Source organism: Nyctibius grandis, chromosome 10 (genome assembly GCF_013368605.1).
Source record: "Nyctibius grandis isolate bNycGra1 chromosome 10, bNycGra1.pri, whole genome shotgun sequence".
Taxonomy (NCBI): Eukaryota; Metazoa; Chordata; class Aves; order Nyctibiiformes; family Nyctibiidae; genus Nyctibius; species Nyctibius grandis.
The window spans coordinates 15,741,357-15,756,845 of record NC_090667.1 but is presented as its reverse complement, the minus strand read 5'-3'; the positions used below and the strand labels follow the sequence as shown (position 1 = coordinate 15,756,845).

Below are 15,489 nucleotides of genomic sequence, written 5' to 3'. Positions count from 1 at the left end.
GAATAGGCTTGCTAACATCAACAGGACTATTCGTATGAACAAATGCTCAAAATGACTATGAGACTTCTTGTATATCCTTTGTAATGTTAAAATCAGTAGGATTACCGTGGTTTCTAAGTGCTCTCCCACATGGACTAAGAGCTGAAGTCAAGAAGAGTGCTCATGGGAGAAACTATGTAAGAGCTGCAGTTAAAGACTGAACCGGTCCTTTGTTTTCAGTTTAAAAAAATAATATAGCACATCCTAACAAAAGAACTACTGGACTATCAGATACCAGGCCTTAACTAACTATAATCTAGTGCCTGAAGTTAGATTGTGATATGTATTGCTCAAGAAAAACACTACTGTCTGCACAGTTATTGGTTAACTATGTATGCAACTCTGCTTGAAGACCACGAGATTTCAAACTACATTCTCATAGTATAGAACCGGGATGGTAATTCATAAAGGATCTGTGAGAAAGGAAGCACCAGAACTAGCAGCAAGGTGGGGTTGCCTGCATGGTCAGCCCTTCATTTGAATGCAAATGTAATTTTGGGGCAGGCAGTTATCTGTGACATCAGGCAGGACCTTAGTAAACTGTTACCACCAGCACCTGGTAAAACCATTGTTAATCATGTGTAGTAAAGGGACATCAGGGCTAGCATGAGTCATTTATAGAGCCAGTCAGGGCTAGAAAAGACAGAGAAAGAAAGAGGAGGGGAAAAGAGATCAAACAAACACTGTGAGGAGCAGGATGTCCCAGCAAGACAAAGCCAGGCTGTGAGCATCATGTATGTGAGTTATCTTTTGGATAAAGAAACCAGCATGTATCCAGGATCTGCAAGGTGCAGCAGCAACAACCTGCCAGTGCAAAACTTTGTGTCTACTCCACCCTATTCAGATTACATGGGATACCATCATGTGCCAACTCTGGACACCCATGGACAGCCTGCGGGAACCTGGGGATCCCACTATGGCCCACAGAGGGAGGACTGGAACGCTTACGGCCCAGGACCTTCCAGCACCGTTGCTGCTGCACAGATCAACGGCTCGTCTCCTGGACAGGTCTCCTACAGTTCTGCTGACTACAGCTCCCTCCATCCTGCAGGAGCTGGGGGGTTACCTCCTGTGGAAACAATTAATACACAGCAAATCTCTCCCAACAGCCAAAGGCACAGCTCTTACGAATGGATGAGGAAAACAGTGCAATCCACTTCTACAGGTACGAGGGCACTGAGGTTTTATGCTGAGAAGAGATTTAACTTTTTTTTTTTTTTTTTTTTGCATTTTGGGGTTATTTTTTTGCCAAGTTCCCTGTTTAGAGCGAAGTGTACAGTTTAACAAAGAACGATCCTAATTGCTCTGAAGGATTCTTTTGATAGCAGTTAAATATTGGTTCAATTATTGGATGTGGGGTTTGATCAGCTGACTGTTTCTTATATTTCTTTCTTGACCTTTAATGCTGAGGCAAATGAAAAGCAATGTCCTTTGACAGTGAAGTATTTTCACTTCAGATACATTAAAAAAATTTGTCATATCGAATAATTGCTTTTAATAGGACTCCTATAGATTGGAGTGAAGCAGCACATCTGCAAAACGAAATCATGATGAAAGTATTGTATTTCACCACCACCTATACTTTGCTTATTTTCCTCAAATTTTAGAGTACCTACGAAAAGTTCAAGTAAAATATATACAATAGGGGGGTTGAAAATAAGGCTTTATATTAGAAACAACCTCTCTAAACCTCAGAAGACTAAAATGAAATGAGATCTGCAAGATCAATGAGTCAATGCTTTAAAAACGGGAATGATAAGGAAAGGCTTGCTTCACTTTGTAGTAGTAGCTCTCAGAATATGCAGGAATACAAAGATCCGTGGTAACACAATCAGTTAATACAGCGACAGATCAGTCTCTGATGCGTAGTAGTCAATGAGTGCAAAACAATTCTTCAACCGCATTTAACCAGTAAAAATAAGTCATGAAGCACAAGGAAAAGGTTCTGTTTGATTGTGATGAGGAACAATAGAAAAAAATTAAATATTGAGCATCCCTAAAACAAAAATCTGTACCTAGTATGGATAGAAAAAAAATATGAAACAAGAAAGGGGAGAAGGAAAAGAAAAAGATGGGAAACTGCCTGAAAAGGACAAAGGCACAATCCGCTATATAAAAGTATTTGATCCTCCGAGGTGCTGAGCAGCTTTGACGTGCACCAAGATGAGTAGAAATTAAGGATGCTCAATACCTCCCCTAAAGAGATGCTCACAGTATTTCAATGTTACATCCCAGGAAGGTTCCTTTTCTTTCAGCCCTTCCTCCTGCCCCAGCTCTGTTCCACACATGACTGTAAATAATAGTTTTCAAAGCAAGTACTGAATCAATCTCTGATGAGAAAGTAATTACTTAAAACACACTGTAGAAAAACGAAAGCAACGACATAGAAAAATTTTCTTCATTAAAATAATGGATCTAATTTATACGAACAGACTGAGTCATCCTCACTCCTGCTGAACACAGCTTTAGTTCATAGAGAGTCCATAGAAGTCAACAGGACAATCAGAGCAGGTTGTTACTCTGGGTGTATAAGAATTTTGGCAAAAAAAAAAAAAGTAGATTTTTTTTTTTTATCATATTTGTTCTTCACTGAATACTACCCAAAAAAACCCGAAAGAGAGCCGGTCTTGCAAAAACTTACAGCTTTCTTTTGAGTAGTCCTTATACAGGCAATGGAAGTGTTCACAGACTACATGATTTACAGATGGCAGAATACTTGCTCAAAACAACCCTACTTCTCGTCTCTTCTTTACCTACCTGCCTCTTGCTCCTGTGGATTTAAGCTGCAGCCTCTCTGAGAGAAAGACCTGATTTGATCTCTGTGCTGCCCCTTTTATAGCGGGGACACTGTGAGATACATATATATAGCTCTCTATATAACACAGAGATATAATATATAGCTATAAATATATATATAATAGACTATATATATATATACACACATATATAAAATAGACAATAACATTCTAACTGCCTGCTTAAGGAGCATGCTTAGGGCTTTCCAACCTTCCAAATTTCAAGCCTGCAAGGGCCAGAGCATTCACAGGAGGTGTTGGGAGTCTCTCTATTCTGGAATGGTCCAACAAGATACCGAGCATCTTCATCTCAAGAAGAACTGAAGAAATCAGTATGTCATAGGAGCATATCCTCCCAAAAGCCCATGGGCCAGTGTAAGGCCCTCTGAAATTAGTGGGATACCATCCATTCATTTAATAGGTACTGGGTCGTGCTTTAGGGAAAAATTCAGATAAGTAATCCTCCTGCTACTTCTTCCCCTCTTATTTTATTTTCTAGGCTAGGAATGCTCAGTGCCAATAGATCTGCTTCACTGGAGTTGGTTCTTTTTTCTTCATTCACTCCCTTTTCTCTATTTAAAAGCAAGGGCACTTTTGTTTTTCCCCATTTTCCAAAAAATAAAATAATTTTTAAAAATTTGCCCTAACAGCAATGTCAGATCTAGCAATATACTTAAGTGAGTTTGGTTCTGAGCACGCAAGTGACTTCAAATGCGTGACTAGGCTAACTGTAAGTACCAGTGTTGTTTGCTCGATCATAATCAAAATCCTCAGCATTTTCTTAGATGAAATCCATTGCTTTTTACATCCTTTAAGCTGTACGCATACATTGAGCATTACCCTTCTCTCTCTTTGCAAAACCTTTAGGAATTTCAGTAGAGGTTTTGTACAGGCAAGAGTGAAGGAATCACACCTATTATTTATTAGCTTTACTTATTCCCTGTGAAACAGATATGAGCCACTATTCTTAAAGATGGAAAAATTGAGGCTCAGACTTACCTGCAGCGATCAGAACAGAAATTAATTAGACAAATTAATTTTATTATTTGTTCATTACTTGTTGCAAAAGACTAGTTATCAATAATATTATTTCACTATGGAAACAGTAATTATTAAGGCAAGCGATTTTTGCAAGATATTCTTGAAAGTGTGCAAGAAATGTTCCTGTAATCTTATCCCTTCAAGATCAGGAGAGATTCTTTCCAAAGGTTTACTTACATTGAGTAGTCTGACTTGTAACAGCTCCAGAAACAATGGCATTTCCATCTCCAGAGATTTCATGCTTAGCTTCTCTTATTGGTGCTTTGTGGCCTCATGGCCTGACAGATGACAAACAAAACACTTTATTGAAATTTCTACCACTGTCTCATGTCCTACAGATCTTTTGATCTGTTACCTACAACTAACCTGGAACAAAAGAGGAAATTATTTCAAGTCTTACTCTGTAACTTTAAAAACAACATCCAATACAAAACCATGTCTTGAACTGGTGCTAAGTACAGTTTATGAGGTTATGCTACTTGAAACCACTGGAAGATCTCAGTATTTAATGTGAGACTATCATCCTGGTTTAGTGTTACTGGAATGCATCTCTCGCAGAAAAGACCTAACAAGGCTTTCCTCCTTCATTCTCTCTCTGATTAAAAGGTATCTGAATGTCTCTCCCTGCAGCTTTGGAACTGGAGGGACTGGGACTTGATCCCAAATGCAGTGCACGTAGGATCCAATGCCTAGTCACTGCACTCTTGAGGGTGTTCAGGATACAGAAGAAAGCAAATGTGTTTTGACTCAGAACACCTGAATGAGCAAACACTGACTACTTAGTATTGTCAACCAAAAACACTGATTGAAAAAGACCCTTCTCTAACCCTTGTACTGCTCCTGTCCCCTCTCCTAAACCACCACTTCGACAGGGCGAGCAAAGCCAAGGCAACTAGCAATTGTAGCAGAGGACAGAACAAAGCCACATCAACTAGAGATAGGAGGTGGCGATTGCACACACACACAAAGCAGAATTACAGGCAAACTCTTTGATGGAAAGTAGAATAAAACCGCCTTAGAACAAGTTACAAATCTCCTCCTGTTGATTTTAATATTTGTATGAAGGTATGCAATCGCTCACACAGGAGTAGACTGTACTTTTTACCTTTGTGAGAAAACAACATACACCTGTGGCAAAACTGAGCCCAAAACAATGAGTCTGAACAGTTAACTACAGGCAGTTCCGGCAGCAATGAGAATTTGCTCACAAAGCTGAAAGCACATCTTAAAATCTGTACTTACATTACCATAAAACAGGGGGGGAACAAGCCTTGAAACAGGTAAACTATGAGCAGAGACTTTTCCCGTAGATGACAACTCTCCTATCATTCTTATTCAATAAAAATTTACTCCGAAGACATAAAGACAGTTTTTCTGATGCTGATGACAGGTGCTGATAGTATCATTACCAAATGCACTGTAAATGTATAGCATCTAGTCTTTGAAGAAGGAAGAAGTTATATTCCCTCAAATCTAAGGAAGAGAAACAAGCCTCTTAAGAAGCCATTCCTGCAAAATGCTGAATGCCTAAAGAACATACAACACTTGGAAAAAATTTCAGTTCACCACTTGCTTTTTAGTCTAGACAGTCACTGGCAATGGGATTTCCCCTGATCTCGCCACTCAGAAATCCACCTACACTTCCTGCAGGCTGGGTCCTTCTGCCACACAAAATCCATACAGGCAGGCTGTCCAACCATTGCTTCAGGGTGACAAAAGTGACTCTGCTTTGGATTCAGTTACTTCTGTATGATGAAGAAGAACAGAAAAGTTTACAGTAGCAAAGCGAAGGACAGAATTTGGCCAATGAGCTTTATTACAGAGTAGCAGAACATACTCGAAATGGAAAACATCAGCATTTTAAATACAAGTCAACAGAAGGGAAAATTCTTCAAGTACATTGAAAGGTTCCAATTTTATGATCCTACTCTGTTCTTTTCAGCATGAGCCATCTGAACATGTGTAACAAGAACAAATGATCAAGACTCAGTAGAAAATACAAACATAGAATTTCACCGTGTTTCACAAACCTTTATGCATCCAACTTTGCAATAATGAATAGTCCTACTCCTCGCACTAAGACCTCTAGCAGGAATATCATTACTCGCATTATACAGAATTGGATCCATGTAACATTTTCCAATACAATGGCAGTGTGGGGGATGGTTTTTTTTTTAATTTAACTTTAGAAAACATCATGTGCAGCACAATGTCCATCTTCGAGACTTATTTAAAATTACTTTTGTTTCACAACTTCAGTTAAGTCAGTGAAATTACACTAGGGAGGATTTGCCCCTTTTTTCCCCTACACTTTTAAAGTGCATAAATATTTAGAGATAGACCCAAAACAAAACTCTGGGGCCTGATCTCTGACAGTCCGTATGGTTATAAACTCAAAAACTAACACTAATCTCTCTCTTAATACTGAACTAACCTAAAGATGCAGCTTTGAACTGACCTATCTTCAGGCCAGAAAGCTGTTTCACATTTTGAGCTGACTTACGCTAACTTCTGATCATCAAGTACAGACATTAACTCCCTCTGAAACAAAGTTAAACTATGGAATCCAGATTACAATGCTTTATAAGTAATTCGACAGTAATCTGACATTATTATAGACTATGACATCTTCTGTCTAAATTAGGTAGCTTCTAGATTTTATGAATGATGCCAATTTCAGTAGACGAAGAGTATTTCTGAAAAGTTAAGAGAGGAGGCACTGAAAAAGGGGCCAGGGCTAGTTTTAATGCTAATTTATTTTGCTTTGTAAACTAGTTGTGAGGTCCGATGGTGGGGTTTTTTTTTCCTTTCCTGGGCTACATTGTCTGAGGTTTTGAGGCCTATCTGTCATATTGAGGCAACAGACCCTTTCAACACTTCACTTTGCTTTGATATGCAGTCTTGTCTCTTCCTTCTCCCTCTTTTCTTCAGGAGTTATATTGCCGGAAAGGGTGATGATTTTCACAGCAAATAAAGAGGCCTTCTCCTGGCTTTATTGTCTTCAGAAGAAATACTCTGTGAATTTTATGACCAATGGGAAAGCTGTTCCCTTCCCCCACCTCAAAATTTAGCCAGTCACAAAAATTGCTAGAGCGGGTGTGATAGAACAGGATTGTTAAACTGTATCTCGTGAAAAGTTTTCTAAGTCTGAAATGTCTTATTTCTTGTTACTCCAAAGACACTCTTCAATAGTCACTACTTGCAAAATAGGTTTTTGACAAAACTCTCTGTTCTTAAATAGCTCATTAAAACCAGGAAATCCACTCCCCCAACACAAAGGCAGTCGTACTGCAAAGGTAGTTGCTTCAAAGCTCTTTTGTTTCATTTTTCCTCCACCCAACTACTAATAACCTCTCCAACCACTTGCAATTCCGTAGTATAGCTGTCCATGACAGAACACATTTCCAATAAAACTGACACCATATTGCTGATTAAAATGATAATCTGTCACTAACAAAAGATTAATTAAGATCACAGAAAGTTAAATGCTGGTAATTTCACTCACCTAAGTGAGTAAAATATGCAGGATTTGACTAAAGAATTGGATTAAAATATTAACTTTTATCATTGCATCATTATATTCCACCATTATCTCCTAAAGAAGTCTAAGAAGTGAAGAACATTCTTCTGCTGTCTCTGGGGTGAATCCATTAGTCCTACCTCAAATTTTACTCAGGTAATACTTCTCCTTGAAATAAAATGCAACACTGTAAATAAAACCAGCAAAAGGTCTGCAAGATTTGGCTCAGAAAGCAGTAGAGTGGATCTATTCCATCTAACAGATGGAATTTAGAGGCTAAAGTCTCAAACTGTCTAGCGATAGGTTTTGTTGCTGCTGTTTGTTAGCTTTGGCAAATAAAAGAAAAGTGTACTTTGCCTTTGAAAGGAAAGGCCATATGCAGACTAATTCCAACTCAGCATCCCACAAAGGCATTAGGAAGACTCTCACTGACATCAGTGAGAGCCTGGGTAAAGGTCTAACAGACTAAAACATGACTCTGAGCAGAACTACAAGTATCCTCACAGAAGACCCTGGCAGATCTCAGCTCCCGTTGTCTGTTGTCTCTCACTAAGGGTATTACTCTACACAAAAAATCTAATTATTAAAGACAAGATTTATGTGACAAATCATAGCGAATTTTTCTCAGGTTGTTGTTGACTTTTAGGAAGAAATGTTGTCCTTTTGCTTTCCTGCTTTTTAAGTTATTCTCTTAACTCACTTTAAAGAAAGAAATTAGATGTGAAAGCTCCCAATCTTCCTTCAAAAAGAAAACAGATATTATCATTCCTACTAAAAATAAACTGAAAGCTACTCATACAAAACCAAAAGATTTTATGGGAGAAAGTTCTGTTTTCCACATACATTTCATTTCTCCTTCAGTTTAAAAAATACAAATCCCAACCCTCTTCTACTCAGATAATAAGGGCTTAAGCACTTAAAACCAGAAACAGGAAGGTTTATCTTGACGTTTACCACCTTGTTTTGGCAATAGAAGAACATTTGATATTTGTCTACGGCTTCTGAATGAGGATAGAGTGCAAGATAAGATCGTCTTGTTGCTCTTTTGTGTACTCCATCTTAACAACACAAAGGAGACTAAGGAAACATTTTAAACATTTTGCCCCATAGAATGACCCCAAATTCTCATTTAAAGAGGGAAGAAACCTAACCAAACCCACTGGGTAGAGAGATCAAAAGTTAACAAATATCAAGTGAGGCATTAAAGCACCACAGGTGACCATATGTTAAACAAACAATTTACACCTCGAATGAATGAAAACAAATGTCCTAGTATTTATGTGGACTGAACTGAATAACTGCTGTTCTTTAGAGACTCTAAAATTCTTACCATAATGTAAAATTAACAGCACTTTTCACTTGATTAACAGTGTAAATATAATTGGGCTAATTCTGCTTTCACTACAGTTCTGCAATGATAGAAATACTACTGAAATCAGAATGTCCTGTTACCTACCCCAGCCAAGCACAGCACAGCCAGCCTTCACATGGAAGTTAACACATCTGAGTCAAAGTGGTTTTGGCTGCATGGACTGAGCAGAAACTCCAGCGTAAGGAACAAACACAAACATGCACATATCTATTTTCCCTATCAAAATATTCCACATAAACAGGCTGACGGCCTCAAGACAGCTGGAAAATGCCCATAGCATTGTAAACTCACTATTAATGCCTAGTGCTTTCCCAGGGTTGAACACGATGGAGCGTGGAAGCTGAAGGATCAAATTCTGATGTAGACCTTGTTCTCCAAGCCTGGGAAGAGTCCTAGAGAAACCCTGTCCTGTAGGGAGAACAAGTTATTATCCACAACCAGAGGTGTAACATTTGTTTACAGCATTGTACTGATCAGGACTTCCTGTGCTCAACGCTGTACCTAGGATCTATACAAACAGCTCAGAAAGGATCAGAGCCTGAAGAACCTTCTAATGCAAACAATACCTTGGTGAGCCAAAAATTCTTACAAGTAGCAAAGTACTGACTGCCAAAAGCTGGAAGAGAAATAAGTGATATGGCTCTCAAGCCATTACCATACAGTATACACAGCAAGTGGAAGGCAATGTTAACTTTAAATATGTTCAGCTATTAAATCAAAGAGACATTATGTCTCCCTCCACAGATGGGGAAGAAAAACATTAACCCGTGAAACTATGTCATGAATTAAGGGATAAAGTACTTCAAGATTCTGCTATAGTTCTGTACCCTGAATTCTGATCTTTGGGTGCTACTTAAACTTCAAAAGCAAGGGGAGTTGGAAGGAGGTACTGGGGAGAATCAGGCCTTTGATACCACTGATACATGAAATCTCCAGCTATTCTCTCCTGCAGGGGGGAAGCCGGTTGCTATGGGGTGGTGTGCTGTGGTGATCTACTCGGAGACGGAAATTTTACCAGCTCACTGCCTGAAAATCTGTTTTCAGTCCTCTCCATTCAAAATTAACTGTTCTTGTTAGGAGTGCAATTATTACGAGTTTGAGGAACCTGTTTTTTGAAGAATTAGGGGTTGGTTTTCTTTTTCAGAAAAAGATCTGTAAGCAAACATGAGCTGCTGCTTGAAGCTACATCTGCAGCAACAGCAGACTGTTACAGGCAGCAAGCCACAATATGCCTTGAGTTTTATGCATCATCTGAGAGAACCTGAATCTGAGGGGGCTGGTCTACTATAGTGACCACTAAGGACAAAAAGATTCATGACCTACAGTACCACAGTGGAACACATTGGAAAAAAAAAACCAAATAATAGATTCCCTGTCCCAGACAATTTACAGTCTACATAAGAAGAAATGTCCATACAGACAAGGAAGCACAAAAAAAATGGTAAGACTGTGGTTAGCAAATATGGTAACACTGGTCTTAACACAACAATGATCCAATCTTTCAAAAATGTAGGAAGACCTTAGGCTAGGGCTCAGGGGCCTTGGGTTTAAGCAGGTGTTGGTCTCTGATACATCGATTGCCCAATATGAACATTAACAAGAGAGGAAAGGTGGGTGGGATAGGAAGCATCAGCAGCCTTTCTCATTCTCAGTTCTCTTTCATTACTGCCAACACATTCTGGCCTCAGAAATTATCCTGTATGGAATCCATAAAATTTCAGCTACTTGCATCTGTGTTCACTGGCTCATGTCATTTGCCATTACCTTTTAACAACCCAGATATGGCTGAGCCAAGTCTGCTTTAGTCAGCTGTTCCCACAGCTGAAAGGATGCAGCAGCGCTGCTTGCAAAAGAACAGATGCTGCAGTTCTATCATTGTTCAATGTCCTTTGTTAAGTATTACTGCTTTCTTTTTCTCTTTTTTTATTAACTGTCATCTGAAAATCTATGTTACTATTGCCTGTGCTATTATCAAGTTTTGGATAGACTGTGCCAGACTTGAAGGAACATCACAACCTCCAAACTGCAGTAACAATCACAATATCTTATTCATTTTTCTAGCAACAAGAAGTGAGGAACTTTGGAAGCTCTCAGTGTTTTCTATGCAGTAAAATATCCTTCACGATTTCTCTCTGAAGCAGGTAGCAGTGTATCAGCTTTAGGGACAGAGAAACAGAGCAATTCAACTCCAGGCAGGAAGCCTGCATCAGAGTTGGGAACAGAACCCAGGTTTCCTGGCTCCTTGTTCTTAACAAGAACGCTTTCCCTTTCCCAAATGATAACACGAGGGCAATAAAGGATATAAGAAGCAGTTTATCATCTATTTACTAAGGAGCAAGCCCAAAATCTGATGGTATGAACTTCTTGTGCTGTAAATCAAGACCGAGTCCACTGCAGTCAAGGGAGTTAACTCTGGGTAAGTGCATAGAGAATCAGGCCTAAAATACCCACAAACATATTTTCAAATGTAAAGCCAGGTATTTTGTGTTACTAAAGTTAAAAAATTCTAGCTTGAAGCAATGTGTTCTTCTTTCAAAACAGGTAAAACAAGAACAAGAGAGAAGTACCGAGTGGTTTACACAGATCATCAGAGATTAGAATTAGAGAAGGAATTTCATTACAACAGATACATTACAATCAGGAGGAAGTCTGAACTTGCTGCAAACCTAAGACTTTCCGAGAGACAGGTAGAGTATGGATCACCCATTCAGGATTGCTTTTGAATTTATTATTGCTGATGAGGAGATAACTGTACTGGTTAAGAACACAAAAATGCTAATGCCTCTAATAACCAAAAAATGTGACTGCGAAGTTCCCTTTGCAGTGTAGGAACTCAAACTACCCAGCTGAATGGCCCGACAGCCCTGTTTGCACTCATTTCTAACTATCCCATCAGCATGAATTCAGCTCTCATAATGACATCAGAGAGCTGTGCAACAACACAGAAAAAGCAAATACCAGTCATCCATACAGTCCTGTTCTGAGAAACAAGAGTTTAAAAGTATCAACAAAATCCTGCCTGGAATTCTCTCTCTTTTACTGGGGTAGTGGTAGCAGGGAGAAATTTTTGCCAAAATTTCTAAACCAGAAGTCCTGGTTCTGCTGAAGTCAATGGGAATTTTATAACCAATTTCAGCAAGGTCAGTCTTAGCAGAGAATGGAAGTGATGAGCTCAAATATGTTCAGGACACTTGAAGGTATTTGTTTCTTTGCTTGCTTTTTACCTTTTGTTAAAGATTTCCTACATACTTGCTACTCCTTTCTCCTGCCCCTATTTCCTCCCACCCCCTCCAAATTCCACTTCTATTCCCACAATGTAAATCAAAACACAATCCTTTCTGGTCAAAAGATATATACAATTTGCTCTGGAACAACTCTGTGCCGCATTCTTCAATCATGCAATTGCAACGCCTGGGCCACCCCCTACCAAAGCAAAGCAGGTACATGGCCTCTGGCTCTCAGGCGCTTCAGCTGGCTCATGCAAACAACTGAGATAAGATGCCACGCCAGATCTCCCACAAAGACACTGGCAACATGGGCTGCGCATAGGTTTGGTCCCATTTTCCTTGGGAGCTTCTTGATGCAGCACACTGAAGTAAGCAGAGAAACAAAAAATTAAAAGCTTCACTGAAGGATCTCCCTGCAGAGATCTCAGGACACAATATGCTCATTTGCTGCCTTTTCTATCTGCAAACCATCACAGCACTGTATTCAGTATAATTCACTGAAGATTATGCCTGATTCACCATTGTTTTATGGGCTCCACCGAGCAGCAATAGTCCAAAATCCACCCAGTTGTAGCACTGTTCATCCAACCTGAGCTTGTCTTACACAGCACACACTGAAAGAGCTTACAGAAATGGAGAAGCAAATAACTCATTTCACAAATATTTCTCAGTCTGCTGCTGAATGTGAGTATTTAATTATTGAAAATGAAAATTATTTCAACCTGGTATAAAAACCACACTATGTGTCTTTTCGCTGGCTGTTAAAACTTCAATAACTTGACTTCATTATTCTGAATTTAAAAATTATGACCCTGCTTCTGTAAATGACCAATAATATTTACTTGAAACTTCCTAGTTCAGTGATAATTCCTGATAAACCTTTTTGTTAGTATATTTGAAGTGGTGATATGAAAAAGACGTGATGATACATCTTCTGTGACATATATTGGGGAAACATGGCAACAGTATTTTCAATACTTGCTCTTCTTCATCATCAATATATGTCATGAACAAAATTAATTCCCGTGCATAAAGCCTACATCTCTGAAGTAACTTTGAAAATGTAAGATTAAGAAAGAAATACCTGATTTATACTCCCACTACTACCCTTTCATACAAATTAAACAACCCCATCTGTGAATGTGATTGAACACACACTGTCCTGTCCCAAGTTCCACTGCACTCAGCCTAAAACCTCAATGATTTTCTGGAAAAGCTTTTTTCTTGGCTATGCCAAAATCCCATCCAGGACACGGGAAGGAACATCTCAAGACAAAAGGACAAAGAACAATTGTTTAAACAAGGGAGGAAAGATGTAATGTCTAATGAAGGAGAAAAAAGGAAAAAAAAGCATTGCTAATATAGGAAGGATACAGAAATAAAGGAGGTGATGAGGACAAGAAAGAAGAGAGAAAATTAAACTTAGGGGAAGAGTTACTCGCACAACAACTGAACAGTGGGTAGAAAGAAGGAGGGCACAGGTGAAGAACAAGTCAGACAGAAGCAACTGACCTTGGTAGCTTTCAGTCTAACATTAAAGACCTGTATTTACTTGTAGTCATTTGATAATTGGCACACGACCTTGAAGTGCCCACTAAAATTCTCTCTGGATCACTGCTGCAGATCTGCATCCCTAGTTTAATAACAAACCAGAACAAAAACCTACATTCAAAGGCAGGTAAGAACACTGAAGCCAGAGGGTAACTCTGAAACAGATGTTAGTTTGGTTTTTAGACTGTTTCATCTTTGTATGCATTTTGGCAAATGCATAGGTGAAACTAGATTACCTCAGCACCATCAGGATGCAAGAGATCTGAGAGTATTTGAGAGTGGTTTAATGGAACATAATTTGGTACTGAAATGATATTCCAGAAACCAAGACAAAAAAATGAACTGCCAAATGTCTCAGATGATAGCCTGGGACTCAAGAGACCTAGTCCAAATTTCCACAAGCTTTGTGTGTATCTGAATTCTTCAGTTGTAAGACATGAATATTAATGCCTCAAGGATAAGTATACCAAGACTGTCACAGAGACTCCTTAAGATGTTTTGTGGGACTTCACCACTGGTTTTCTTTTAAAACACAACTTAGTAGCCACAGATGTTATCACCTCTTACTGTCCTACCTCCTTTCTGATCATCATTCTCTTCTCCTTTCTAACTTCTAGCAAAGAATAACTAAACAAATCAGTATTTCTCAGCAAACCATTGATTTTTCTTTGGGTTATAGAAAATGGCGACAAAACTGTTTCCTTTGCCATCTGAACACCAGCAAGAAAACATAACATCTCTGAATGAGGTAGTTTGACTCATTACACTGACTAGACATAACACAGAGCCCCTTCCAACAACAAATAGCTGGCGTGCACTGCTTTAAACCCAGCATCGGGGTTTCACATCCAAAGGCTTTTCAGTTCCCACAGAACATTCACCCTTCCACACCTGAACAAGTACTGCTGTATTTTCAATTGACCATTACTCATCAACTTCATCTCATGTCCTCACTTGTTCCATCCTAATCAAAAACCACATACTCTTCAATAGCTGCTTCACTTCTTCCCAAAGATGACCGCATTTCTGTGACAGAGCAATGACTACGGTATAAAGCAGTGGACTGTGCAGGAAGCAGCAGCAGATTCTGGCTCCATCTATGAATGCAATAAAAGGCACTTAGCTATTAAGGCACCGCTTACACAATATTTTGAAGTAACGTTGTGTACCAAGAGTAGTGCACGGGTGAAATTCTGCTCAGAAGTGTATTTCCATTGGCTTACACATTGGAGCTAACCCATTAATGTGCAGCATCCAAACAGGACAGCTTTTGTGCCTCAGTTTGCAGGCCAGTAACAGGTTTTGACTTGCTCTGACTAGGGCAGATAGTTTTCAATCTAAAGATACTCTCAGATTCTTCTGGTCATCACTATGACATATGAGATTCTGTTGTTAGATGTTGTACCAAAAAAACCAAAACAGAGCTCATTCCATACAGAAGTACCTCCTAAAAATAAAACTAACACTGAAAAACTCTTTTTATCAAACTATTAATAAATATTTTATTAACAGATAGGAAAGATTACCTGTAAGAAAAGCAAGCAAATAGCTCTGTTGTCTCAGTTTGCTACTGCCTTTCACACTGGTCCTCATGCAATTGATTTTACCTATGACCCTTGACTGTATATATAAAGGACCACATTGCATTCTATTAGCAACTGAAAAAAATTTTCCTCTTCTCCTCTGCAGGTGAAAATCTGGTTCCAGAATCGCAGAGCCAAAGAAAGAAAATTAATGAAGAAGAAAATGACTCATTTTGATGGCAGCAATCTTGGCTCTATGCAGAGTGACTCTGGCTCAGTGAGCCCGATGCCAGTTCCTGACCAACAGACTCATTCAGAAATGCCCAGTTCTTTATTCCCACCTCCACCTCCTCCACCTCCGCTTCCCATGAATGGTTTGCAGCACAACGGGACCTTGCAGCAGGTAGTGGCCTCTCAGTAA

At 39.1% G+C, this 15,489-nt stretch overlaps 1 protein-coding gene across 1 annotated transcript; it reads left to right on the top strand.

Annotated features, from left to right (window-relative positions):
- The first annotated feature begins 771 nt into the window (after positions 1 to 771).
- LOC137668095 (homeobox protein CDX-1-like) lies at positions 772 to 15,489 on the top strand. The gene is made up of 3 exons (XM_068409389.1): positions 772 to 1,204; positions 11,309 to 11,454; positions 15,235 to 15,489. The coding sequence occupies exons 1-3, from the start codon at positions 772 to 774 to the stop codon at positions 15,487 to 15,489; spliced, it is 834 nt and encodes a 277-aa protein (XP_068265490.1).